A 26321-nucleotide genomic window follows, 5' to 3' on the forward strand; every position below is an offset into this window, starting at 1 on the left:
TAGGTCATTTTATATTACCAGTAACCATGTAATAGATCATGGATCTATTTACTGCCATACATATTTGGATCCTATAGGGCAGAAGACAAAACCTGAAACATTCTCACCAAAGAGAAGCCAGTTGAGACAGTGAGGAGTTTATCAAACGGGAGGAATTTCTCTTAAATTCGAATGAAAAGAAAGTGGGGCCACAACACATTCACTTAAAGCCACTAGTTTAGCGCAATTACGTGAAAACACATTGCTTTCGAACTGGCTCCCCATTGCCTGAAAATAGCTTGCCATTGCCTGAATTTGCGTGTGGCAGTATATCACGCAATAACGTTAAACCCCATGATTGCGTTCAGATTGCCATCAGATTATACTTCCAATTCCCCTTGTCTGATAAACTTGTGAGAGCTGGCAGTCACAGGAAATTTGGTACAGTATTGTCTTGGCTGTAGCCACTCTTGAGGTTAAACTAGCAGGGTTTTACAAAAATGTTGATGGGATCAGATTACAAGGTATGGCTTAAAATGGCTTTAAAAATAAGCCTTGAAAATACTAGCGTGGATCTGTTAGAGAAATCCAACTATTGTTGTACACAGACCCTAGGATAAGTGTATAATTATTGGATAGCTTTGACACATAATAGATATAAATTTTGTTGTGACTATTAACATTTTTCTGAAAATGGTCTGGACTTGAAATGGACTTTGTTGGGATGACTTTGGAAATTGATGGGTTGAAGTCCATCTGCTCCCGTGAAGGTTTTGCATGGATTTACTGATTGTCAGGAGAGACATATCAACAATTCAATAAAATGTTAATTGTGATGAGGGGGAGGGGGTCAAAATAGTTGAATGCAGTTATGCCATTCATAATCTTATGCCTGAGTCTTTTCTAGTGTGGACATTCTTTTCCACAAAGGCAAGAATGGATCTATTAAATTCTGAAGTATGTGTTAAAATTCTAAAAGCCAGGAAATCTGAGAGCGGAAACTATTTCAGCAGACACAATAATGATAATAATCAAATAGTGATTCTGTTTCTCAGAAACGTCATACCCTTAATCCTTTTTTATGTCTTCAAAATGATCATTAGGTTATAGGAATATATATTAGCTGAGGAGCATACTCTTTGTATTGTAGGCGATCGTGTAGTTCATCTAGGTCCACACTAGCATTTATTTCTGAAACTCATCCATGAATAATCTTTGGCTTAGTTTGGTGCCAATTTAAGTTTTGATTGACGGGATGCTGCAAGACCTCCTCATAACCAATCTCACTTCGATATCAGGCAAGCTTTTCTGTTTAGTCTGTAAACAACCTTCATCTGTGGCTGCCAGGTGGAGATCAAAGCGCAAAGAAACAGATTTTTTCCTTAAGCGAGGGTTGTCCTTAAAGAAAGAGCCTTCCCATTCTTTAATCACTTCGTCGACTTTTTCTGTCCTGAAATGATAAATTAATGATAAATTATGCGCAGGAATTAATATGGAACATATCTTCAAGCTACAATTTCATAGTGGGATAAAAATGCTACAGTCTGGCCACACATGGTGATAATGTTAGATTATGAATTCAGTTGCTAGTTCCAGATGGAGTAGACCCAGTGAGTCAATGGGACTTGACTCATCATTCAGTATTGAGTCAATGGGCTCAGTTCCTCCTGTCTGGGAATGAAGGCACCATCTGCCATCATAATGGAACCAGTATCCTGGAAATTGTACATTGTTTAGCATGGGCTAATAAACTACAAACATTAATTGGTTACTAATATATTTTACCACAGTGACACTTAAGACACATCTATGCTAGGTGACCCTGTATTGTCTGAAAGAAATATTAATGGATGATACAGGGTGGATCCTTAGGCAGAATGTTAGAGTAGAAACCTCCTTACCATGAGGAATGGGGATGTAGCCACTTTCAGTGGCAGATCTTAGACATGACTGATGATAATAGAGTTCTTGTACCCTTTCAATTCATTGCATTAAATTTATGTGGGAGAACCTTTTTATGGATTATATATCCTTGTTTTCTAATATAATTTCACACCAAAACATTCTAGGTTGGATCTGCCTTAGAAAATATTTCCTTATTATTTGTACACAGACCCTTTTTTTTTTTTTTTTGGTTTTTCTGTTTACTTACTGTATTGTGCCATGAGCTTCTGCACGTTCCTTTGCAACATCTCCATTTAAGATTGCTTGCTTTGTCACTATTTCCACTTTTTCAATCTCATGCTTCTTTAGTTCGCTTGCTGTATAAAGGGGAGAAAGTACACAGATATATAAGAAATTTCACATTCAGACATGAGTCTGCGATCTGTAGTGCAAGACATACATTGGCCTTATTCCTGGTGCTTGACTGTTAATGTTCTTTTGCCAGAAAGACATAGTTTTGCACATCAAGGGTGTATCTACAGTAATACAGTGTGGAGCTAGTGTGGTTTTTAGTGGTCAGGGTTTTGGACGCAGACTCGGCAGATACCGGTTCTAGTCCCCACTGAGCCATGAAACTCACTGGGTTGTTGTGAGGATAAAATAGGGGAAGGTGATATCTATAAATATTGTCTTGAGCTCAGTGAAGGGATTTCAGGTTTGAAATATAGCCTATAAAACTAAATATGCATGTCTGTTATCCAACAAATATCTGACAAGTTACATCTGACTATTATCTTAGTTCAGTTGCAATGTTTCATGAGCAATACTGGTACTGGATGAAACTGATAAGTTTGGTATCACACCGACTGACAGGCTGTTAATCTTTTTCTTCCTTTGGGGATAATTTGGTATCCTAGGTTCCTGCTAGAAGACCAAGTATTTGAGAAGGGGAAGGATCAAAGCTCAGTGGTAGAATCCAAACTTTGCACGCACAAGATTTCAGATTCAGTCCTCAGCACCTCCTAATATGCCTGAAAACCCTGGACAAGCACAGATAATACCAAGCTAGACTGACCAGGAGTTTGATACAATATAAGATGGCTTTTAGTGTTCCCAGAAATGGCCTGTTGTGATGTTTGCAAAGCAAGAAAAAGTGCCATGGAATGGAGTTGTGTTAAGTCTTTAGCTACTGAGACCTTAGTTTGATCTCATTGCATATGTTGAATGACTTGTTCTGACTTGTCTCTCAGGATTCATAAGCTACATATAACACACTTAGCCATGAGTATCATTCCACCGATATAGTGAACATACATTGAAGAATGTGGGGAAGGGAGCACCTCCATCTTTTCCCTTACTGGAAATTTTCAAGCAGAGGGCTGGATTAGATGTCCTACAAGTGCCAGTTCAACTTTGTGATAGCAATCAATAAACACATTTTTCCAACTAGAAAATGACAGAACTGTGCATGAGCCTTGGTTTCTAGTTGCCAAGATGTTCAAAGATTTGTAGAGGGAATCTGGTGGCTAGTCCAGATAGCCAAGCAGGGGATCAGCAGAATCTGGTTGGTCAGGGCAGTCTAAACATTGTTGACCTAAAAGATAGATACAGGTATGAGTGTCAGTGTGTGTGTGTGTGTGTGTGTGTGTGTGTGTATGAGAGAGAGAGACAGAGAAATTGTTTTATACCTTATGGCAGGTCTTAAACAGAGGAGTCCCTCACTCACACACCATGATTTATTATCATCCTAAATTTCTGAGACCCACTTCAAATTAAGCCTTGACTAAATTATTATTTATCCTTTTCTGTCATTGCTTGGCTTTAAAGAAACTCACGTGAAGGCAAGATAAATGCTATTCGGCTGGTGGTAGGCTTTTTGTCATCTTTTCTTTCTTGGTGTGTAGAACGGTGCAACCTACAAAGAAAACAAGATTCCCAAATCATAACACTGTAGAATGGGCTTGTTCATACGTGTAGCTTTCTAAGTGGATAGACACCATGGATGTTTGTAGTGAGTTAACTTTGTGTGTTGTTGTAGAGTTTATATTGATGCTCAGTTTAGTAGTTCATGTTGAACTTGTTTGGTCTGCAGTGGAAAGGCTTTATGTCCCCTTTCTGTCTAGTATTGTCTACTTGCAGCACATTATTATGACATTAATGCAGGGTCAGTTCAGTGCTGTTTTATACACTGGTTGTTCCCCTATAGCACTGATGGGGAAACTGGCTTCAACTCATGGAGCTCTCTGGACCACTTTAAGTTTTCTGCATGTTGTGGGTGTAAAGGGAAGAAAAAAGGAGGAACGGCTGTATTTTAGCTCTTTCCCTCAATTGGGCATTCCATTTCTTGTATACAACAAATGACGGTCCCTGGAATAATTAAATGTAATCTCAAATTATATCTGAACTAGGAAACTATGTTTTTTTTGGGGATTGAGGTTGGTGATTAGAAAAACCTAAGATCTGTTTTGTTGTAATTCTGATGACATAGGGTGCACCCGCACAGCTGAAATAAAGCAACTTGATACTCCTTTAACTGCCATGGCTCAATGCTATGAAATTCTGGGATTTGTAGTTCTATGAGATATTTAGCCTTCCCTCTCAGAGAAGTCTGGGACCTCTCCAAACTTCAAATCCCATATTTCCATAGGATTGAGCCATGGCAGTTAAAGTGGTGTCAAACTGGATTACTAAAGAGAAAGCAGAAGCTCCCGCTTGTGCATGGCTGGGAGTGGGAAGAACATGAGCTCGAGAGTTGTCCAAGCTTGTTCTTGTAATAACCAGCCATTGAGCAAGAAAGCATGCCTCTTGTCTTTAAATAAACTTGGCATGATTATTTTGTTGTTGTTGTTTGTATGTGCCTTGAACTTGCTTATTACTTACGGCTACCCCATAAATTTCATAGGGTTTTCTTAAGCAGGGAATGCTCAGAGGTGGTTTTGCCAGTCCCCTCCTCTGAAACGTAGCCTAAAGCACCAAGTATTTGTTTTTGTTCGATGAGTATTTTGTTGCAACCAATAGGTACAGTATGAACACCTCTCAGCCCAGTTGCAATGCTTGGTTTTGCCCCAGTCCTGGGCATTCTGAGAGCTTTGGTTAAAATACAGAATATAAGTAAATGATGTTTATTAACTGCCTTAATCACAGATTTTTTAGTGAAAAAAGGCTGGATGAACATGCAATATAAGCAAAATCTAACAAGGAAAAGTAGTAATAATAAATAATACTAACCCAAGAAGCCTGATTATTTTCAGCTATGAGTACCTTTTTTCCTCCTTCTCCAGCAGACTGCGGTATCTGGCGATTTCTTGCTCGAGCTTCATCTTAGTGTTCAGTAATTCTTCATGTTGCTGGAGCTGTTTCTCGATGCCGTGTCGCACCTCTTGTAGCTCTGCCTCCAGGTCTTCAATCTCTCTTTCCAAATCCTTGAGCTGAGTCTGGTACTTCTCTTCTGTGGTGCGCAGAGCAGTTTCCAGGCCTTTTTCCTGTTAAATGGAGGTGCCAGTTGACAAACTAAAATGTATTTCTCAAAACGATGGCTTTAAAAAAAAAATTAATGGATAGTCAACTTTTAAAAAGCTCACTTTAAAAAAATTGCTGAAGTTGGTTTTCGAGTGAAGGCCTCAATAAATGGAATAAAAATTGGAGAATCCTTGACATCCTGAGTATTTTTGTTTATATCATTCAGTTTTGATCACCATTCCCACATACTCTTCCTCAGTGCTAGCATTTTTGTATAGATATAGATGATTTCTCTGGTAATAAAGTCACGTTGCTAATTTTGATTGTCATAACTTTGTACAGTTTGGGCATGGAGGGGCTGACCCAATTTTGGGAGCATGTAGGGCCTGTGCTGCTGTTATACCCAGCATGGAGGGTCACTGTGAGGTTGTGGACAACCATATCACTCCCAGTTCTGGGGAAGATGGCCCTGCCTCACTCTCATCCAAGTGGATTTCCACATTTTGTCATTTCAGCACCATCCAGCAGGCAAGCTGGGTGACTAGAGGTGCATCTACATTGCAGAAATAATACAATTTGATACCACTCTAAGTGCTGCAACTCCATCCTATGGAATCTTGGTATTTGTAGTTTTACAAAATCTTTAGCCTTCTCTGTCAAAGAGTGCTGGTAATTCACACAACTCCAAATCCCAGGATTCTGTAGGATGGAGCCATGACAGTTAATGTGTTGTCAAACTGCATTTTTTTCTATGGTATAGATGCACCCTAGGTTTCAATTATTGGCCAGCAGATGGGTTTAATGTTAGGTGGCCATGCTGTGGCCCAGGGCTATTCAGGTGTAACCAAAACAGTTGTGTTCTCCTCATTCCTGAAAAGTGCAAAGCCTGACTGCTGATTCTCCCAACAATATCATATCTACTAATTGCATCCACTACTACAGCCCTTGCTGATCGTGTCTGTACATTAAACCTCCTCCTCTGCTCTTTTTTTAAAATTTTATTTCCATAAACAAATACATCTCTACATTCTATTACATTCTATTACCTTTTTGACACATTATTTTATATACCCCTCAATGCCCCCCTTCCCCGGAGCCATTTCCATCCTTATATTCCATCCAAAATTTCAGTTCGTCTTCTGGAGGTAATCTTCCATCTTCTTTTCTCAACACTTTCTCGACAAATTCTTTCCAAATCCCCTCAAAATCATTTCTTTTCCATAATCCTTGCTTTACTTTCAGTTTACATGTCAATTTATCATTAATAGCTAATCTCCATACCTCTTTGTATACCTCCTCTGCTCTTTTAAAGCAAAAGAAAAAAAAAGCTGGGGGATATATGTTTGCTTCTATTATGGAAGCACCAGAACATTTACACCTTATTCCATGGTTTTTGTTTTAGGATTTCTAGTATACTTTGGATACAGCCTCCAACAGAAAAAATGTTATCCCCACCCCACACATATGCAGTAAGGTCATTGGATTGTATTTACTTACCATCGCATGGAGAGAGTCAATTTCCGTCTGCATTTGATGCCACTGACGTCTAGCTTCATTTAACTCTGCCCTGGCTGCTTTTAGCACTTCTTCGTCTTTGCTCATTCTTTCACTAGTGGCTGCTTCTAGCTGCAAGGAAGCATTCACTATGTGAGTTCAATCTGCCTGAGTCAATAAAAATGCCACCTTTGCTCATGTGTATGAACCCCAAGTTTTTGAAACAAAGCAATTCCTGGGCATGATGGACCTCTTTACTTCAATAGGCTACCTCAGTGGCATCACAAGGGGATGCAGGAGGTGCAAACTGCACCAGGTGACAAAACAAATGGGGTAAACAAGGTATGGAAGAAAGTGGCGGATTACTTAAAGAAGTTTTGGAACAATAGCATAACAGGAAGAAATCTTGACTTTGTCTATGTAAAGCCCTAATCTTTTTTTTCTGGGGAATCGCTAAGGGAAAGAATGATTTAATGAACTTTCACTATTAAGAGATTAAGGTAAGATAAGCTCACAAGGTACCTAGGAATAGATAAAATATGAGAAAAGGTGTCAGTCAAGGATGAAGCAGAACAAACAGTGGCCAAAGGAAGAGGAAATTAGTAAGAATGGTTGTAAGAAGGATAAAAGTAAGTGAGAAGATGGTAAGAGTATGTGAATGAAGGTTTGAGAAGGGGTCAGTTGAGAGATCAAAAGGAAGAGATATGAGGTGAAAGGCGTAGAAGTGGAGAGATTAGAAGGTTGGAGAGAGCTAAAGAAGGGATGTGTATAAAAGAAACTGAAAGGAAGGGAAGAATTTGAGTAATTAGAAAGGGAAAGAGGGATTAAGGGAGGATAAAAAGGACAAAAAAGGAAGAAAGGATAAAGAAAGATTGGTTGCTATGAAGAAGGTTATAAAGGATAGAAGAAATACAATCAGAAATGATACCAATTCGGTAATTTATTTTGTGGTACTCTTGACTACCATAGGTTTGATTTGTTTGTAGTTGTATGTATGTTTTAATAGTTTTAATGTGTATATTTTAAATTCAGTAAACTTTATTTAAAAAAAACATTTTGAAGCCATGGATGGTTAAACCCATGGATAAGGAATCCGTGAATACAGAAGGCAACTGCACTTTAAGCCTCATATGATTTGTGCAATTGCTGCATTCTGAAGACTTCATCACACCAGCCTTCTGTCCTTCCACAACTACACTATTTTGAAACTTGAAGCATACCAGTTTGGCATCATTTCTTATCACACTTTTCCTTACGATCCATGACTGTGTGATCTCTTTTCCACACTGCCAAAAGCCCTCTTTGGGGAGGAAGGGTGGGAATGAGCAATCATGACTGCCAACCACCTCCTGAACCTGGTTGCTGTGTGAATATGCACATAGCACCTGGCTTCAGGAGGCAGTTAGCATCTGAGATCACTCCTTCTTTCCCCCTCCTAAAACATGGGGCTGCTGTGTGCACATCCACCCAGAGCCCTGTGCAAGTAATTGTTGCTGCCAATCCCCTTCTGAAGCTGACTGCTGTGTGAATGTGCACACAGAAGCCAGCTTTGGAAAGCTGTTGGCATCCACAGCTGCTGAGAAGGGGAAGAACTTTCCCATTCACACAATATGACTGCCTGAGAAGCAGAACTGCAGTGAAAGGACCTATTGCAAAAAGGCAGTAATGCAACAGCAGCAAAATTGAGAGCCTATTGATGGGTTTTACCCATCAATGGAATGTATACTACCTGCCAACTGGAATGCAAGGGAGCAGCTTGACGGACACAGTGTGTGATAAATATTGGCCAAAGACGCTTTTATCCTGTTAAAATTCTCTTTTTATTGTCTCATGTGATTAAGTCCTCATGAGAATCCAGGAACATACTTCAATTTTTTTTTAAAACAGAGTCTATGGAGATATGTTGTAACATGACCAATCCACCTAAAGACACATTTTAGTCTTACCCTACGCTCAGACTTTGGTGTTTCTGCCTAGGAAAAACTTATTTGTCCATTCATTTTTGGCCTTCTGCTACACAACCAAGACTCTGTCCCTTTAAAGAAAGTGCTTGGGCTTTATGGGCTTGATTTTACTGCTCCGACTTATTGTACCTAGTATATAATTGTTTGGGCAGCATGAATCACTTCTATGATCTCTTATATTGCTGTTGTTATTGTGAAGTATTTTTACATGCTGGTTTATTATTTTATTGAGTTTTTTATTTATTGGTTGATCAATTTTTATTGTGTTTTATTATTCTAAGAGCAGCTGCCTTAGACTAAACACTTTAAATAAATAATAGTGCAGTCCCGCTTTCCATAACCAGGCATGCTTTGAATATAGTATGGTCAGTGATGGAATATTGTATTACTATTAGTTTAATAGTAAGAATGCATGACCAGAAGGAAAGGATTTGGGTGAATGAGGAACTAGAAGTGAAACTGTCTGAAGTCTTAAATGAGGAAGGAAAACCTAAAATACAATGCCTTGAACCTTTCTTGATATATCTTATTGTGTTTTTATCCCATCCTTTGTTCCATAGAGCTCAACAATGAGCATGTCTGGCCCAAGAGCACACCATGAACTTCAAGTCTGAGTGAGGATTTGAACCTGTGTTTTCGTTTTCCTGTGTGCACATGCCGTGAAGTTGCCTGTCAACTTATGGTGACCCCATGAATTTCATTGTTTTTTCTTAGGCAAAGAATACTCAGAGGTATTCAGTTCCTTCCGCTGAAATATAGCTTACAACACCTGGCATTCATTAGCAGTCTCCAATCCAAGTACTGTCTGCCACTAATCGCTATATAGCAGTGGGATCTCCATGACAGTGCTTGATTCAGGAAGAATAAAGGAAGATGGGATGGTTTCAAAGTGGGAGTAAAAAAAGATGACAGATAGGACTGATTCCATAAAGGGTCGTTCTATTCCCTGCTATCCTACTTTGAGAATACAACTTATTGAACTCTTGATAGAGAACACAGAAAGAAAACTAGTAGAGAGAACAAGATCTCTGTATAAAGACAAAGGGGGCAGATAGCCTTAGAATCCTTAGAAGACATTCAGAAATCTCCAACTAAACACAAATATGAATGACATCGCTTCCCAGATGTGGTGTCTTCAGGTTCCCTGGCTGCTGATTTGTCTAGGCCGTGTTATTCCACACTGCTTTATAAAGGCTGTTCCTCTAAAATTAGGCATGACTGTGGGGCAGAAGCCAGTGTTCTTCCTACATTCCATTGGAAACAAGTACTAAGTCATAAAGATATTAGAATATCTGAGAGCATCTGGGTAAAATATGGAGAGGTCAATGGTGACAGACAGATATGAAGGCAGATTTAATTTCTCATCACCAGGGCATCTATCACAACCTTGTTTGGCTATCATACAGCTCACTGATGTGCAGAGCATATTTGCTATTATTATGTGCCATCAAGTTGGCTTTGATTTATAGTAACCCTATGAATGAGACCTCCAAGAGATCCTGTTATTAAAATAGCCTTGCTCAGGTCTTGCAAATTCAGGGCCATGGTGTCCTTTATCGAGTAAATCATAACAGGCATATCATATTGAAATACAAATTATCCTACACCAAGAAGAACCGATTTCTTAGTATTCTGACATCATGGGCCCTGTGCTCGTCCTTCTAAAGTTATACAGATTACTATATGTACCATGTTCAGTGATAGATTGACACACAGTGCAACCCTAAACCTGTCTACTCAGAAGTAAGCCTCACTATGTTCAAAGTCCCTTCCTCCTTGGTATTATAGTAGTTTACCGCACTGCCCTTTTCCATCCTTCCCTCCCAAGCTAGGCCTGGGATGAAACCTTTTAAACACGGATTTTATCGCACACCTCCATGCCTAGGCAGGAGGCATCCTGTACCTGATCCAGACTCCTCCCGCACTTTTTGAAAGAATGCGATTTTCATGTCCTTTGCAAAATACAGGAGAAATACAGATCAGGCCTGGGATGCCCTGGTTGGTATGGGATGTCTCTGGCCTGGGCACAAATGTGTGCAATAAAATCTGTAGATAAAAGTTTTCATCCCATGCCTAGCTCAGTAGGGAAAGATGGAAAAGGGCAGTGCGATAAACTCCATAGACTTAAGGACTCACTAGAGGTTTGTAAAGGGGGGCGGGAGGATACCTATCCTTTTAATCAACAGCCTAGACATTACTGAGAAGAAAAATGGGAGTCTGGATTTCAGAGTGTTTAGTGAAGCCATACTTTACTACTGCCTTCCAGCATCAGCAGATTATGAGTACTGATTGGTTGGCTAAATTAATATTTACCATTCTGGATAAGATAAACATTTGTAGCTATCCAATATGTAAGCAATCTGCTAATCAATATATTTTTGACTCACCACAGAGAGCATACAATTTCCTTTGCATTTTGAAAGAGCAAGAGGAATGTTTCAACAACAGCACTGTGAAACATTTGGTGACATCACAGGAGTTCATACTATTTATAAATCCATTTATGTACCCTCTTTCAACACTGAATAGCAGATATGTAGCCTACTATGGGAGAATATAATCAATGCATATATGAGGTTCCACTGAATGTTCAGTCTGATCATAAACCCATGGTATTAACATTTTAAAATCCTAGGGATGAACAGCCTCAAGGCTAGAACTGATGGTTCATGTACAGCAAGTGAGTGACTTGTGGTCCTCCAGATTTGTTGGACTGCAACTCTCATCAGCTCTATCTGAGAAGTAGCCAGTGGTGAAGGATGATGAGAGTTGCAATCCACCAACATCTAGAGGGCCACACATTGCCCACTTGAACTACAAAAATGACCTCATTGGTAGACAAACATGTCTGAAGTCAAAGTGATTTACAAATTTCACGTTCAATTTGAGTCCTCTTTAGTTATTTTTCTCATCCCAACACCTTGATTGGAATTGTGTGAGGGAAGGGGAAGGATGAGAGAGAATTACTGCACTTGTGAAAGAGGGCATTCTGGCAATATCTTCAATGCAAGCCTTGAATAAGAGGTTTTTTGGGCTATGTGGCCATGTTCTAGAAGAGTTTATTCCTGACATTTCACCAGCATCTGTGGCTGGCATCTTCTAGAACATAGCCACATAGCCCAAAAAACCCACAAAAAACTATGGATGCCAGCCATGAAAGCCTTCAACTTCACATTGAATAAAATGGTTAGGCATATCAAAGCAAGCGAATTCACAATTGCAGTTATATTGGATTGTGAGAAACAGTACCCTTGTCATAAAGTGGATTGCTGATGTCTGGAGCCAAAATTGTTATCCTAGACATTTAGGGATTTAGGGACATGTGCCAGGTTGATGATATACTGGCTTGGAATGACCCAGCATATGCAACAATTCTTAGAGTGGTATAGAATAGCTGTCCCCAAGCAGATATCCTCAAAATGTTTTGAACTGCAACTTCTATCACCTCTAGCTAATGGCCATGTTAGTTGGCTATTATCTTTAAAGTCTTACATGGTTTGAGTTCAGGGTACCTACAGGATCACCTTCTCCCATACAATCCACTCTGTACACTCAGGTCCTTTGAGAAATTGCAGCACCATGATCTGGTCCTTTGGATCTGGAATAATCTGGATCCTGGTGGTGGCTGGCTTGGGACCACAGCAGCAGCCCACTTTGGAAGCGAGGCATGCGGTTACAATGGTCACAGTGCAATTGTGACCAGGGCGGCCTCTGGACGATGCTGCTGGGCCATCTACTTCACTCCATAGTGAAAGAGTTCTCATATGTTTGTTCAAATATTGATCAGAATGGAGATTGCAATCAAGAAATAAGACTACAATTGGGAAGGGTAGCTAGGAAAGAACAGGACAAGATCATAAAGTGTAAAGACATAACACTGAATACCAAAGTGTGGATTGTCCAAGCCATTTATTCCCCATCCCCATGTATGGATGTCAGAGCTGGACAGTTGAAATAGCTGATAGGAAGAAAATAGACTCATTTGAGATGTGCTGTTGGAGAAAAGTACTGAGAATGCTGTGGATGGCTAAGAAGACAAACAAATGGGTTCTAGAACATATCGGGCCGAAGCTCTCATGGGAAGCCAAGATGACTAAATTTGAGGCTGTCATACTTTGACCACATCATGAGGAAATATGAATGATCAGAAAAGACAATGATGCTAGGAAAGGTGGAAGCCAGGAGAAAGAGAGGAAGACCATATGCCAGATGGTTAGACTCAAGCAGGGAAAACACAGGCCTGTAAGATGTGAGCAGAGATGTTGAGGACATGGGGACTTGGAGGTGTCTCATCCACAGGGCCGCCATGAGTCAAAATTGACTCATGGGCATTTACCGGTAACAACAGGAGATCTCTATATACTTGTTTTAGATGGAGTTCCCCATTCAGACTAAATTTTTAAAATGTCAGAAGAGTAAAGCAAGCATTTGAAATAGTAACAATCTTGGATGGACAATCCAGCCTGTTTTTGATTTAGAAGTTCAAAAAAAAAAGTTGCTCTGCAGCTGGCAGAAGAGCTCTCATGAAGCAAAGGTTGATCATATGCATATTTACTCACAAGTTTGTCCCACTCGGGTTTATTCCCGTGTTTGTGAACACAAGAGTGTAGCCTTAGGAGAATGTGGTAAAGTTTAAAAGTCAAAAGTGAGAGTAGCGTGGTGAGTCTTAGAAGAATGTGGTGTTTGTAGTCAAGAACAGTTCAAAGTTTGGATGTCTTATAATCAGGATGCAACATACTGTAAATGCCCCTTTCAAACACAGAAAGACCTTATATGCCAAATCCATGAATCTTAAAAAAATAAAATAAAACCCAGACATCCTGGTTAGGGAAGTCCAATGGTTTAGGTTTAAACACTGCATCTGAGAAATAAGCATGCCAGAAAAACACAGTCTTTAAGGAGCTACAGAATCCTGCTTCTTGAAAAGTTTGTCATTCTGTCTCCAACTCTACAATTACATTTCTTGATATGGAATTAAAATAGGCATGTGTCCAAAAGCGATGTATTGGGTTTTGGAAACAAAGCTTTAAATTTATGCTTCACGTCTGAGCATTTAATAAGATTAAATGATTATAATTTGTTTTTATTTATTTGAATTTGTTAGTCCCATATTGGCCTTGTCCCTTAGGTTATTATATAATAGATTATGTTATACAAAAGAGAAGCATTATTAACTTTGAATAAAAGATGCCCCAAAGCCATGAAATGAGTCACAGAGTAAAAGAAAAATAAACAGCCTAGCTCTTGGGTGGACAACATTTTAACCCAAGAGGTTAATCTGTTGGGAACTCTCTGCCCTGCCCCATCTCAGAGGCACACAGTCCGCCTTCATACTCATCTCTCTACTATTCATACAGTTCTCCTCATTTACAGTCTTGGATCTCATATTGGGAGCTAGATGGGATATGAAGTAAATGAATAAATAACTCTTTCACATGTGCCTACAAAATTTTAGCCCTTCCCCAGCTGCTTGCTATTGTGATGAAGATCAGGCTTCTTGCACTCCTACTAGCCTTTCCTATATGCTTAAAAGCAGCACCTTATGGCTAAGGGTGGAGAGATCAGCTTTTGCCAATATTGTGGAGGAGTTGGAAGGGTGTTCCAGATGTAGTAGTGCAATAGTTCCCAAACTGTGGTCCTCCAGGTGCTTTGGACTTCAGCTCCAGAAGCCCCAGCCAATCTGACCAACAGTCAGAAATTTTGGGAGCTGAAGTCCAAAACACCTGGAGGACCAAAGTCTGTGACTACTGGTGTGGTTTGAATGTTAGGTTACAGCTCTGGAGGCCAGGGTTTGAATCTCTCCCCCAGCCATGGAAACCCATTGAATGACCTTGGGCAAGTCACTCTCTCTCAGCCCCAGAGGGAGGCAAAGGCATACCCTGCTGTGAACAAATCTTGCCACGAAAACCCTGTGATAGGTTCACCTTGGAGTGTCCATAAATTGGAAATGACTTGAAGGCGCACAACAGCAGCAACAACAATGACAACAGCAAGAAACGTTGAAACCTGCCTTCTGCCTGTCATAACCCCCCTGCACTGCTCAGAGATCTTCTCTCCTGTCATCTGTTAAAATTCTTACTTGGATGGAAAGGGACTACACAAAACATAGTTGACCCATGAGCTATGGTTTGCATATTCCTTTTATAAAGCCTAAGTTATGAATATATAATTTTCTTCAGTGTCTGGAAGCTGTTTTGAAATGAAGAGAAATATTCTAAAATTTATATACTATAAATAAATAAATAAATAAGGAGTACCATATAGAAAATGGGCTCATCAGCTGAGTTGCAAAAAATACTGTAATTGTTGGGTTACTCATATTACTCATAACATTATTTTTCTGTGATTGCCTTCTCACTGTCTGGACATCTTGCACCTAATGTACAAAGTCAGTGTACTCTGTCATCGCCAAATTACAAATTATCTTTCCATGACACATCCTCAAAGAGCTGGAGAGTCAATAATTATGGCAGATATCATCTGAGGCAGAAGTGGGAATTATACAGCCTGTAGGCCACACGTAATAGTTCCTCACATCTCCACCTAATCCTTGTATTCATTTCATTGCTTTTCAGCTGAAAAAATTCAATTTTAGGCCTACAATTGATTCTGATATGTGTGATGTAGCCTAATGCTACATTTCCTAATGTTGTTTCAGTCATCAACCTGAATAATAATAATAATAAATCCTCCCCACCTGTTCCTCTCCTTCCTCCCTGCCCTCTTGGGCCTTGAGCTTTCTCCTGGGAAGTCCTACCCACAGACATCCTGCCCACAGAGGGTGGAAGTCCCATCCCTCTCGGATGTTCCGCCAGATAAGCACCAGTTAATCTATTCTTTTTTCCCCCCTCCCTCTTCCTTCCTCCTTTTTGTTCTGCAAGAGACAACCATGGCTACTTCTTTGAAATAATAATAATAATAATAATAATAATAATAATAATAATAATAATACATTATAGTTTATGATTTTACTGTTTTGTGATTTTACTGTTTTGTTGTTGTGTGCCTTCAAGTAGTTTCCAACTTATGGCAAGCCTAAGGCAATCCTACATGGGGGTTTCTTGTCAATTTTCTTTGGAAGGAGTTTGCCACTGCCATCCTCTGAGGCTGAGAGAGTGTGACCTGTCCATGGTCACCCAGTGGGGTTCTGTGACTGAGTGAAGATTCAAATCCTGGTCTCCAGAGTCATAGTCCAATACTCAAACCATTACACCACACATACAGCTACACAAAATTCATAATTACATGCTTGAGTTGAATAGTTCCAGGGTCCCTGCATTAGAAACAGGGCAGAATCATTCATATCAGGGCCAACATTTGACATGTTACTGCTTGGAGCAAATGACCATATAGTGCACTCCACATTTTATATGTTAAATAGTACTGACTGGAGGTTAAACCACTGCCAACACTGACAATGGGATAGCAGGTGTACCTGAGGACAGCAGGCTAGCAGAGAGGCCATGCATGCCTTTGCTCCCTATTTCTCAGCATCTGCTGCTAGAAGGGACTACCACACTTTGCCTAATGGTAGGGCTGGGCCTTGACTAAAAACTGATTAATATGAAGAGCCACAAGATCATTCCCATATGACACTGAAGCTTGAGTACCAGCCACCACCTATGCATTTTTGCCCCCAAAATCTTCTGATATAGGGCAGGCAGGGGCATCATTACTAGGGTGCAGGGAGTGTGGATTGCATTGAGTGACACCAAAGAGAGGAAGTATCATCTGGTGGAGTGGTACACCTAGAGGGATTGGCAAGGCTATTGGGTGAGTGAAAAAGGGGGCACTCCCACTTGCCCAGCAGCCGAACTGGACCCTAAATGGGTCCTCTAGAGGCTGCAGCACCACCCTCTCAGTAGCGACAGCTGGTGATGCATTGCATTTAATAATGCAATTGCATTTTTTTTAAAAAAAACATACAGTTTGGAAAGTTCTAATACTACATGTATCCTCAATAGCATAATAGGGCCTTTTGAACTATTGAGGGCCCCCCTGCAATCTCTTCTTCATTCCCCCTTAACCCCACCTCCTTGCCCTCCCTCCTTCTCCCCATTCCCTCCTGCCAAAGACAGAAGGACTATTTACTTGTGAGAAAGCAATCATTTCATCTTTGGGAGGCTGGGGTAGGGGCATGGAGAAACCTGCTCTGGACTAGGGAGGAAGACAGGAACACTGACCCATGTGACTGTCCAATACCAGAACAGCCATTCAGAATGTTATCACACTTGAGGAGAAATGCTACAGTGCCATGTTTGGGACCTTATTGATGGGTGTTTCCCATCAATGGAAAGGGATGCTCTTAAGAATGAAGGAGCAACAAAATGGCTATGACATTTTGAGATGAATAGTGCCAAAGGGGCTATTCTTTAACTTTAACACCAGATGTAAAGGCTTGTGTGATAAAGTCCCTAGCCTGTATGTCCTTCTTTGTTTATAACTTTTACCATCTTGCTCACATTCTGAAGTTGCTTGGCCACCCATGTCCCAATTTTCTTTTGTGACATTTTGGAGGGCAAAGACTATGATCCTTACAGAAGAAGTTTTCATTTCCTTAAATGCAGTAATCCAGAACAGTGCTGTCCGAAAGTATGTTGGTCCCATTAAGAAAATGATAAATTTATTAGTTTTGCTTTCTTTCACATTCTGAGTTTTTAATTTTTAAATTCTTTCCATCTTGAATATGAATGAATTTATAGATTTTGCTACATTCTTACCAATAACAGACCAAGCAAAAATCTCAACAGTAGGCTAATTCTATACATGCAGCGCTATTCTCAGAATGTAAAGGGCTTGCAATGTGGATGTTAAAGGTTTAAAAAGAGGTAACAACTCTAACCGAACATTCACATGACTGAACATGTTCTAGACTTGTATGAATAAGATCTGTACTACTTCAAGGCTGCCATCTTTCACCCTATTTGTTTATCTTTTATGCAGATAACATCATACACAGAACAGGACTTGGAGAAAGAGGAGTGATGATTGGAGGAAGGAGTATCAATGATCTAAGATATGCAGACGACACCATACCACTAGCAGAAAACAACAAAAACTTGGAACAACTGGCGAGGAAACTCAAAGAAGAAAGTGCAAAAGCAAGCTTAATGCTGAATGTTAAGAAAATAAAAAAATAATATAATAAATGCAACCTAGAGGATGAGGAAATAAAAATAGTTAAAGATTTCCCATAGCTTGGATAAATCAGAACGGAGATTGCAGTGAAAAAATTAGAAGAAGACTGGGACTGCGGAGAACAGCTATGAAAGACAAGATCCTTAAGTGCAAAGATATAAAACCTAACACTAGAGATAGGCTTGTCCAAGCCATAGTATTTCCAATCAACGGGTATGGATGTGAGAGTTGGACAGTGAAGAAAGCTGATAGAAAGAAAATCGATTCACTTGAGATGTAGTGCTAGAGAATAGTGTTGAGGATACTGTGGACAGCCAAAAAGACAGATCAAGCCTGAACTCTCCTGGGAAGCCAAGATGGACTAAATTGAGGCTGTTGTACTTTGGCCACATCATGAGAAGACATGACTCACTAGAAAAGACAATAATGCTAGAGAAGTTAGAGGGCAGTAGAAAGAGAAGAAGACCTCATGCTAGAATAGATTCAATCAAGCAGGCCATGGCCCTGATCTTGCAGGACCTGAGCAGAGCAGCTGAGGACAGAGGATTTTAGAGACATCTCATTTATGAGTTGCCGTGAGCTGAAGCTGACTCGAGGACAGTTAACAACAACAACAACTTCTACAATATTACACGCATGCGTACGCACAGTTTTAAACAATGAAGCATATTGCTATTAATGACTTGCACATAAATGCTGCACAGAGTAAGCTGGGTGTGTAATGTATTGAAACATGTAGGTTGGACATAGGAGATTCAGGTCCAAATTTCTCTCTCACTGAAAACCTTACTGGATGGGCAAGCCAGTAACTAAAGGTTTTAATGTCTCAGATAGTTTATAAGACAAAACAAAGAAATGTTGTAACTTGTCTCAAGCTCTAGGGAAAGGATTTTAAATTCAACCAAAGAAACAAATGGTATCAGCCTACTGTAGAGGGAAGCCATCCGTAAGGGATTATAAAAGGATCACTCATTTAGAAATAATAATTTCAAAGCACAGCCAAGTGATAAGCTCAGCATTCATCCACCTTGTCTTTTTTGGTTTATGATGTTTACTGTAGTTGTCAGATTTGTCAGTGAGCTGTGAATTTCAGAGGCATTTCTTTCTGTGTGAATTTTTTTTTTCTGTGTGAATTTTTAATGGTGTCATCATGACCGGGTAACCTTTAAGAAATCTCAGATTACAAGCGGGCCAGCAAAGCATTACAGAACACTATGAACACTTGTCTTCAAGGGGACTTTGTAAATATTACCTTGATAGTAAAATGCCACTTCCCACAATGTAATAGGTCCTTAGCAATCCTAACCCATCTTAACTACGTTTACTGTACAGCACACAGCTAAATGGAACCTAATTTGCTTCCTTTGCAAGAAAGAATTAGATGAAAATGAGCCTTAAGAGTAGAAATGTATTTAAAGCACATGGATGAGGAGGGATAGATAAACTGCAAAAGCTTTGTCATTGTATTTAGGCAAATATCTGAATGCAAGGTGACACAATTCGACCTTAGCATTCTTTTTATATACCTTAGCATATTTTCTCCCCGACACACTGCAGTATGGGATAAGGAAGGGGGGGGGAGAGAAGAAAATAAATCTGATTCCCTTCCCCAATAAAATGCTGCATTGAAAAAGGAAATACTGTACCTCACAGAGGCTGAGAGAGGAACTGAGTACACATTGGACTGGTTCCTTATTCGGGTAGGTGCCTGTCTGTATATGATCATTACCTGGGTCCCTGCTGAGAGGATGGTCTCTATCTGACTTCGGGTGATGAGCCTTTCATAGTTTGCCCTGATCTCATTGAGGAGCTGGGACAGTTCCATGCTGCTCCCATCCTCCACTTTGGCTAACTGAACCTTATTGATAGGATGCGAAGGCTGCTGCAGAGCATTCCCAGCCTGCAGTAAAAGTGAGAGAGAGAGAGAGAAAGGAGGGAGGGTGAGGAGGGAGGGAAACACAGATTTTTTTTTAAAGTGACAGAGTTCTGATCTTTAAGCACCATCACTGATTCGTCATCATTCATCATGGCTCTGAGATTCTCACACTTAGATCCCATTGACATGACTAGCGTGGATGTGACCAAGATTCTGCCTACTTTCTCACCATCTTGCAGCATGTACAATCAGCTGTCCATATCCATGGATTCTTTATCCATGGATCTAACCATCCACAGCTTGAAAGTATTTAAAAATATATAAATTTTTTAAAAAAACATGCCCTGAATTTGCCATTTTACTATGCCATTTAATGGGACTTGAGCAGCCACAGATTTCGGTATTCACAAGGGGTCCTGGACCAAACCTCAGCGGATACCAAGAGCCCACTGTGTAGTTCAACCAAGGGCCTCTTCTATTGACACATTCCAATATAGGAATAGATTTCAATGCTGCAGAAAACATGTTTCACTAACTGTGGTGATGTGTGCCTGCTTGGGCTCATCATGTACATATGCATGTTGCGGAATGGATATATACCACAGTTTCCTGAACTGTATGTACTGTTCAAATGAACTGTGTGTTTTTATTTCATTTGGTTAGCTTTCTTACCCCAAATAAAATCCATACAGTTGGCCCTCTGTATCCATAGATTCTTTATCCCGGATACAACCATCCATAGCTTGAAAATATTTAAAATATATATAAATTCCAAAAAGCAAAACTTGATTTTGCCATTTTATATAAGGGACACCATTTTACTATGCCATTATACAGTATAAAATGGGGCTTGAGCATTCTCTGGTTTTGATATTCACAGTGGGTTCCAGAATCAAACCCCAGTGAATACCATGACCAAGCAGAGATTTGAACTTTGGTCTCCCTGTTCCCTGTCTAGAATAAGCATTACTCTATACTTATTGTCTCAAATCAATTGTTACTGTAACCAATGAATGAAGTTTGAAACATAGTAGAACATAAAAATGAAAAATAAAAAATGCAAGAATTAATGTACCAAATATGCTTCATAATAATGCAAATTAGAGTAATTTTTCCTAATTAGAATAATTGCATAATATGCAAATTAATTATTTGAGGAAATGTGATATGGCAAACCTACATCTCAATTCATAGGCAGGCATTTATAGGGAGAAGTAGTGGCATCACTAAGGGTGTGTGGGGGGTGTAGCCCACATTGGGTGACACCCCAGAAGTGGGGTGACACCTGTTTCCCTACACCATTTGGGTTCCATTGCCTCATTCTCCTCATGAGAACGGTATTATGAGGAGAATGATGTGGCGGCACTGAGGGAGCTAAGCGCCCCCTACCTTGGTGCTGTTGCTTCAGAACAGCATGTGGCATCAAGGGAGCATGCCCAGGTCTCCCTCCTTGCCACACACCATTCTACACATGAGTAGAATGCTGCATGGCAGGGGATGGGGCTGAGCACACTCCCTCCCAGCCACACATTGTTCTACTCATGTGTACAGTGATGTTCAGCAGGGAAGTGGGCAGTGCCCCTTTGGCTCTGCCCCCTGGAAGCCCTGCCCAGATGCCCCACATTGGATGACACCCCAAGTGGCGATGCCACTGGGGAGAGGTGTTCTTTTACATTTTTATATGAAATACACTCCTATGAAATGTATGATTCATAGATAAATAGTTCAAATTCTAATATTAAGTTACCCAGAACTATTATTTTATTATTATTTTATGTTTTTGCTCTACTACAGCAAGAAGACCTGAGTATTGTTTCAGCAGATATGGGTAACCATTGGTTTATCATAAATTTGACCTGCCATGCTGGTACATCTGACATGTGCAGTCTTTCTCCAAAGGCCTTCACCAAAGCCTAGAAGCCATAGAGGGTGGGATAATAACAGAAGCTGTGGCATTCACTTCACTTCTTAGTCCCTTTGCTACTCCATTGCCTTTTGTGTCTGAGAAAGGTGAGAGCAGAACAAAGGTGGCCAAACTCCTTGATACTTTAGGCCTGAGTGAATATCAGCTTGAATCAGCTGGCTCTTGAGACTCTGGCTGGGAGGACCTAGCTCTACCTTTATCCTTCCCACATTCCTCTTTCACTGAACTGTATGTATTCTGCTAGTGCTTCACAACTGGCTACTACAGTCCCCTGGGATTGGGATTCAGCCAGTTTCTGAAACACTGGCTGAGAGTGCTTCTCTTCTCCTTCACTTACTGTATCTCCATGACATCAACTGGAAGAATCAGGGGCAGGAGAGATCTATCCCCACACCCAAGACAGGTTCCTCATCCCTGCTTTAAGGTCTAAAGAGGAATAATAAATACAAGCTTAGACTCTCTACAAAATTTTCTTTGGAAGTTGTAAAGAGTACAGGTTTAATGTCCCTTAACTGGAGTTCTGAAATCTGAAATATTAAAAAACCCAAAATGTTTTTCATGGGTGCCTGAAATAGTGACACCTTTGCTTTCTGATGGGTCATTTCACAGAAATGTTGTTTCATGCACAAAATTATTAAAACTATTGTAGAAAAATGATCTTCAGGCTATGTATATAAGGTGTATGTGAGAGTTATGAATTTTCTGTTTCAGTTTGGATCTCATCTCCAAGATATCTCATTATGTATGGATATGAAAATTCAGGTATTCTAAATTCCCAAAAATCTGAAATCCAAAAGTTCAGTTCCCAAGCATTTTGGATAAGGAAGATTCAGCCAGTATAAAGTACATACGTAATGCACGGGGTTTGCACTGCATGTTTTAGTGCTTTGATGCCAAATACTACTTAGGGTTGCCAGATCAGCCAACTTCATGTACCGTAAGATTTCAGGGTCTAAACCTGAGACTAGGAGGCAGGTTCTTATAAGGTTAGAGGGGCAAGGTAAACAGGAATCGGGAGGTGGACTGGAACGGCTGAATCAGCTGATTATAGAAATGAACATGAAACCAATCTAGTTAAATAGCCCAGACGTTGAGTAAGACCCAGGTAACTAGATATTGTGGCAACCCAGTGCCAGGAAGAAGAACTCGAAAGTGTTTTTTAAGCAGATGGGCAGATGCAAAATATATGCAACAGTTGCTACTATTGCCAATAGTGCTCTCATCTTGGGTGGCTTTACCTACAGCACACATAACTTGTGAGGAATTTTTCTAGTTCCTATGCTAACACTGGAGGTTATGGAAGGGTCATCATCAGCTCCTGGGGAGCTTTTTCTCCTCATGCCCTGCATTGCTTCAAGGCTCACAAGTTGTGAGCTGGTGCTCCACTCCCTGCTTTTCTTCAAGAGCATTCCAAACCAAGGTACCACTGCAGAGAAAATGTCTTCTCCAGAGGCCACACACTTCATTTTACCTGGTGAGGTTGGCTGGAGAATTCTCAGGTTGGGCAGAGATTCCTGAGTTGCTAAGAATTTGTTGTATAAGCCTCAGAGTCTACTATTTAAGCTGGCCAAAGCAGCAGATTTTGAACGTCATAAAAGGGGAGCAAATTGCTTATATACTTTTCTTTTACTCATTTTTTTTTACTTTCAAGCCTAAGGAGAGATGTTTGTGGTATTTTCTACCTTCTGCACAAAACTCCATTTTTGATCACCTCAAGGTTTCTTCATTTTAGCTGTAAAAGTTAAGGGCAGGGGTGGGGGAAATTGTTTTTGTTAGTGTTAAATGAATAGGAATTAGAAATCCTTGCTGATCTGACAAGAAAGTTCTGGAGATCTAACATGAGATCCAGATCTACTATTTGCTGCACAGTTAGGACTTCACACCTATCTGTGAATTTTATGAACGTTGACATTTTCTTCCAACTCTACATCGCAGACTCTTTAACTGATTGCATCTCTACTTATATAGTTTAGATCTGTGAAGATGGAGGCTGTGCTCTATTAATTCAAGCTGTGACAAGCGCCTTTGCAAGTGTCTCTTCAGCCCCAGGTATGATTACATACCTTTTTGTCACAATGGGTGCTAACAATGTGTGTCTTGTAGGTGAACTCTATTGGCCCAGATAATAATCCATCTATTTGACAGTTCATAGTTATAAAGCTGGGGAGTAACATCATCTGGCCAAAGATTTATCAAAGCTTCTGCCAAGCAAATGCCACAAGAAATGGTGTTTGACACTGATGTGCATGTTCAAACAAGATGTTATCATCTAAAATTCAGACACCAGAGTCCTTTGAATTTTAATTCAAAAGCTAAAGATGCTGGAGATGGAAGCATTTGTTACAACTCAGCTATATATCTTTCTTCTTTAATATCTGAACTGATTCAAGGTAGATGGAGTCTAAGATTTGTCTAAGGAAGTAAATACCTTAAATTGCAGCCTCCAAAATTAATAATAATAATAATAATAATAATAATAATAATAATAATAATTTACTTATACCCCACTCTTCAGTCAAAAGGTTATCAGAGCGGCATACAAATATTACTTGTATATCTTGATAAAACAGCTTAAGATAATGATCTCAGTGTTGGACTAGGACTTCAGGAGACTATGATTTGAATCTTTGCTCAGCCATGAGGATGTCATACTCTCTTGCCTTTCTTTTTTTAAAGAAAAAAGCACTGGCAAACCTCTCAATAAATATGGCCAGGAAAACACAATGATAGGTTTGCCCTAAGTCAGAGTTGACTTGAAAGCACATAATAACCCATACACATCATGGTAAGCACTGTCCCATCCCCAGAACTCCTAAATAAGAAGCTGACTAACTAGAAACAGAAGAAAGGGAAAGAAAATATTAATAAAATGTTATTTTAAAGGTTGCCTAAAACTTCGCTAAATAATATCAGACCAGATGATTTGCTTCCCTTACTACTTTAGATTTATCCACAAATCAGTATATCCCCAGAACAGCAACATCTTTAATGGATCAACCAAAATGCACAAAAGACATGATGGCATGCAAGCTTTCATAGCTCCACTGGTGACTTCTTCATTTGGCAAAGGTATTAAAAATCAAACAGGAGGAAAAAAAAAAAAGGGGGGGGGAATTAATGATGTTGGAGACACAGGCCTACATTTTGTCAAGCTGCTGTTATAGTTGTTCTCAGTTAAGATGGTATGGAGGGATATTCATGTAGTAGGCAGAGGCCATTCCTCCTTTTTTGAAAAGGGGGGTCTGGAAGACAAAGAGTTGTAAAGTCCAGGAAATAAAATTTAAACTCTACTAGCAACACAAAAGGAAACCTCATTTGAGATCCAGGTTGTCTCTATCCTGTGCGTAACTCAGGGCACTAGAAAGCCAGAGCTGGGCAAAAAGATGCATATACTGTACAGATTTCTTTTAAAAGAGACCCACTTTCTCCCAGATATGGCCATTTTTAAAATTATTTGGAATACAAGATTATGAATATAAAAATATGTTTGCCTTCAGATAAATTTAGCTCTTCTGAGACAGCCATTATAGCATTAAGCAAGAGACCTAGCTGAGAGAGGTTTTTCCAGCTACTAGAAATAGTGGTAGTGCTGGAGAAAGATTTCCTGCTCCATTGCCTTTTTATTGATAAGTCAGAGTTGATGCTTTGAATACACAGGGCCCAAAGTAACAACGGAAGGAACTGTGACTATTTGGGCTAGTTGTTCCAGTCACACTCCATCCTGCACTTTTTGTAAGGGCCAGAAATATTAACATTTGATTTAAGTGGAATAGTCTGCATTACTGAATAACAATAACGACAATAACAATAACAATTATTATTGTTATTATTATTATCACTCCTCTTCCTCTCTCTGAGTCTCACATGAACACACACACATCCTTGTACTTTTCATAAGGGCAGGAAGGGCTAACATTTGATTTAAGTGAATTAGTATGGACTATTGAATAATTCTTATTCTTCTCCTTCCTTGTCCTCCTCCTCCTGTTCCCTTCTCTCCCTGTGTCTCTCTCACACACAGCTGATGTTTAACTCTGGAAAGTGGTTAACTGAGGCAATGGTGGTGTTGGCCAACACCACCACTGCCTCACTTAACCACTTTCCAGAGCTAAACATCAGCTCCTTGTCATGTGTGTGTAGTCCAAACATGTCAACACTACTGAAGCATGGTGCTTGAAAATGAGGGGAACTGCCCTACTGCTTGTCTGTTAGAAGGCAAGCTTGGTTGCTGGTCACTCTCATTTCCATATATGGCTGGGTGCTCACTGCTTTCCTCTCATGCATTAGCATAGTTTCACTCCATTCTAAATGTGATAAGTACTGTGGGTTAAGTTGCAGGAAAACCAATGGAACATGGTAGTTATTATAAACTTCAGTCACACTGCTGTTGTGTTGGTTATCATGACATTAATGAAAACTTGATTTTCCAGAATTCATTACCCATTGTTGCCTAATGATAAGGAAATCCATTATGTTTTAGAGCACCACGTTTGGGTTTATGTGAAAAATTGTTTTATTGCACCAAATTTGAATGGTTTAAAGCACCACATTTGGCTTTGTGGGAAAATAATTGAATTATTATATGAAAACTATAGCAGCTCAA

General features: G+C 39.8%; 1 protein-coding gene across 2 annotated transcripts; it reads right to left on the reverse strand.

Annotated features, from left to right (window-relative positions):
- Nucleotides 1-319: 319 nt before the first annotated feature.
- KRT222 (keratin 222) lies at nucleotides 320-19807 on the reverse strand. Of its 2 annotated transcripts, none has more exons than XM_042475879.1 (6): nucleotides 19648-19807; nucleotides 6820-6948; nucleotides 5125-5345; nucleotides 3699-3778; nucleotides 2132-2240; nucleotides 320-1429 (listed from the first exon to the last, which is right to left on the reverse strand). In XM_042475879.1, exons 1-6 carry the CDS (start codon nucleotides 19741-19743, stop codon nucleotides 1216-1218), a joined length of 849 nt encoding a protein of 282 aa, XP_042331813.1. In that variant the 5' UTR covers nucleotides 19744-19807; the 3' UTR covers nucleotides 320-1215. The 2 variants fall into 2 exon arrangements, with proteins under 2 accessions (XP_042331813.1, XP_042331814.1); XM_042475880.1 differs by having other exon boundaries at nucleotides 19565-19735.
- Between the last annotated feature and the right edge of the window lie 6514 nt (nucleotides 19808-26321).

Source organism: Sceloporus undulatus, chromosome 6 (assembly GCF_019175285.1).
Source record: "Sceloporus undulatus isolate JIND9_A2432 ecotype Alabama chromosome 6, SceUnd_v1.1, whole genome shotgun sequence".
Classification (NCBI taxonomy): Eukaryota; Metazoa; Chordata; class Lepidosauria; order Squamata; family Phrynosomatidae; genus Sceloporus; species Sceloporus undulatus.

Coding starts and splice junctions, on each gene's coding strand:
- KRT222 (XM_042475879.1), bottom strand. CDS start 19,743: ATGGAACTGTCCCAGCTCCTCAATGAGATCAGGGCAAACTATGAAAGG. Junction 6,949..19,647: donor TCCTCTCAGCAGGGACCCAG/GTAATGATCATA, acceptor GCTTCCTTGCAG/CTAGAAGCAGCCACTAGTGA. Junction 2,241..3,698: donor AGCATTTATCTTGCCTTCAC/GTGAGTTTCTTT, acceptor CCCTTTATACAG/CAAGCGAACTAAAGAAGCAT.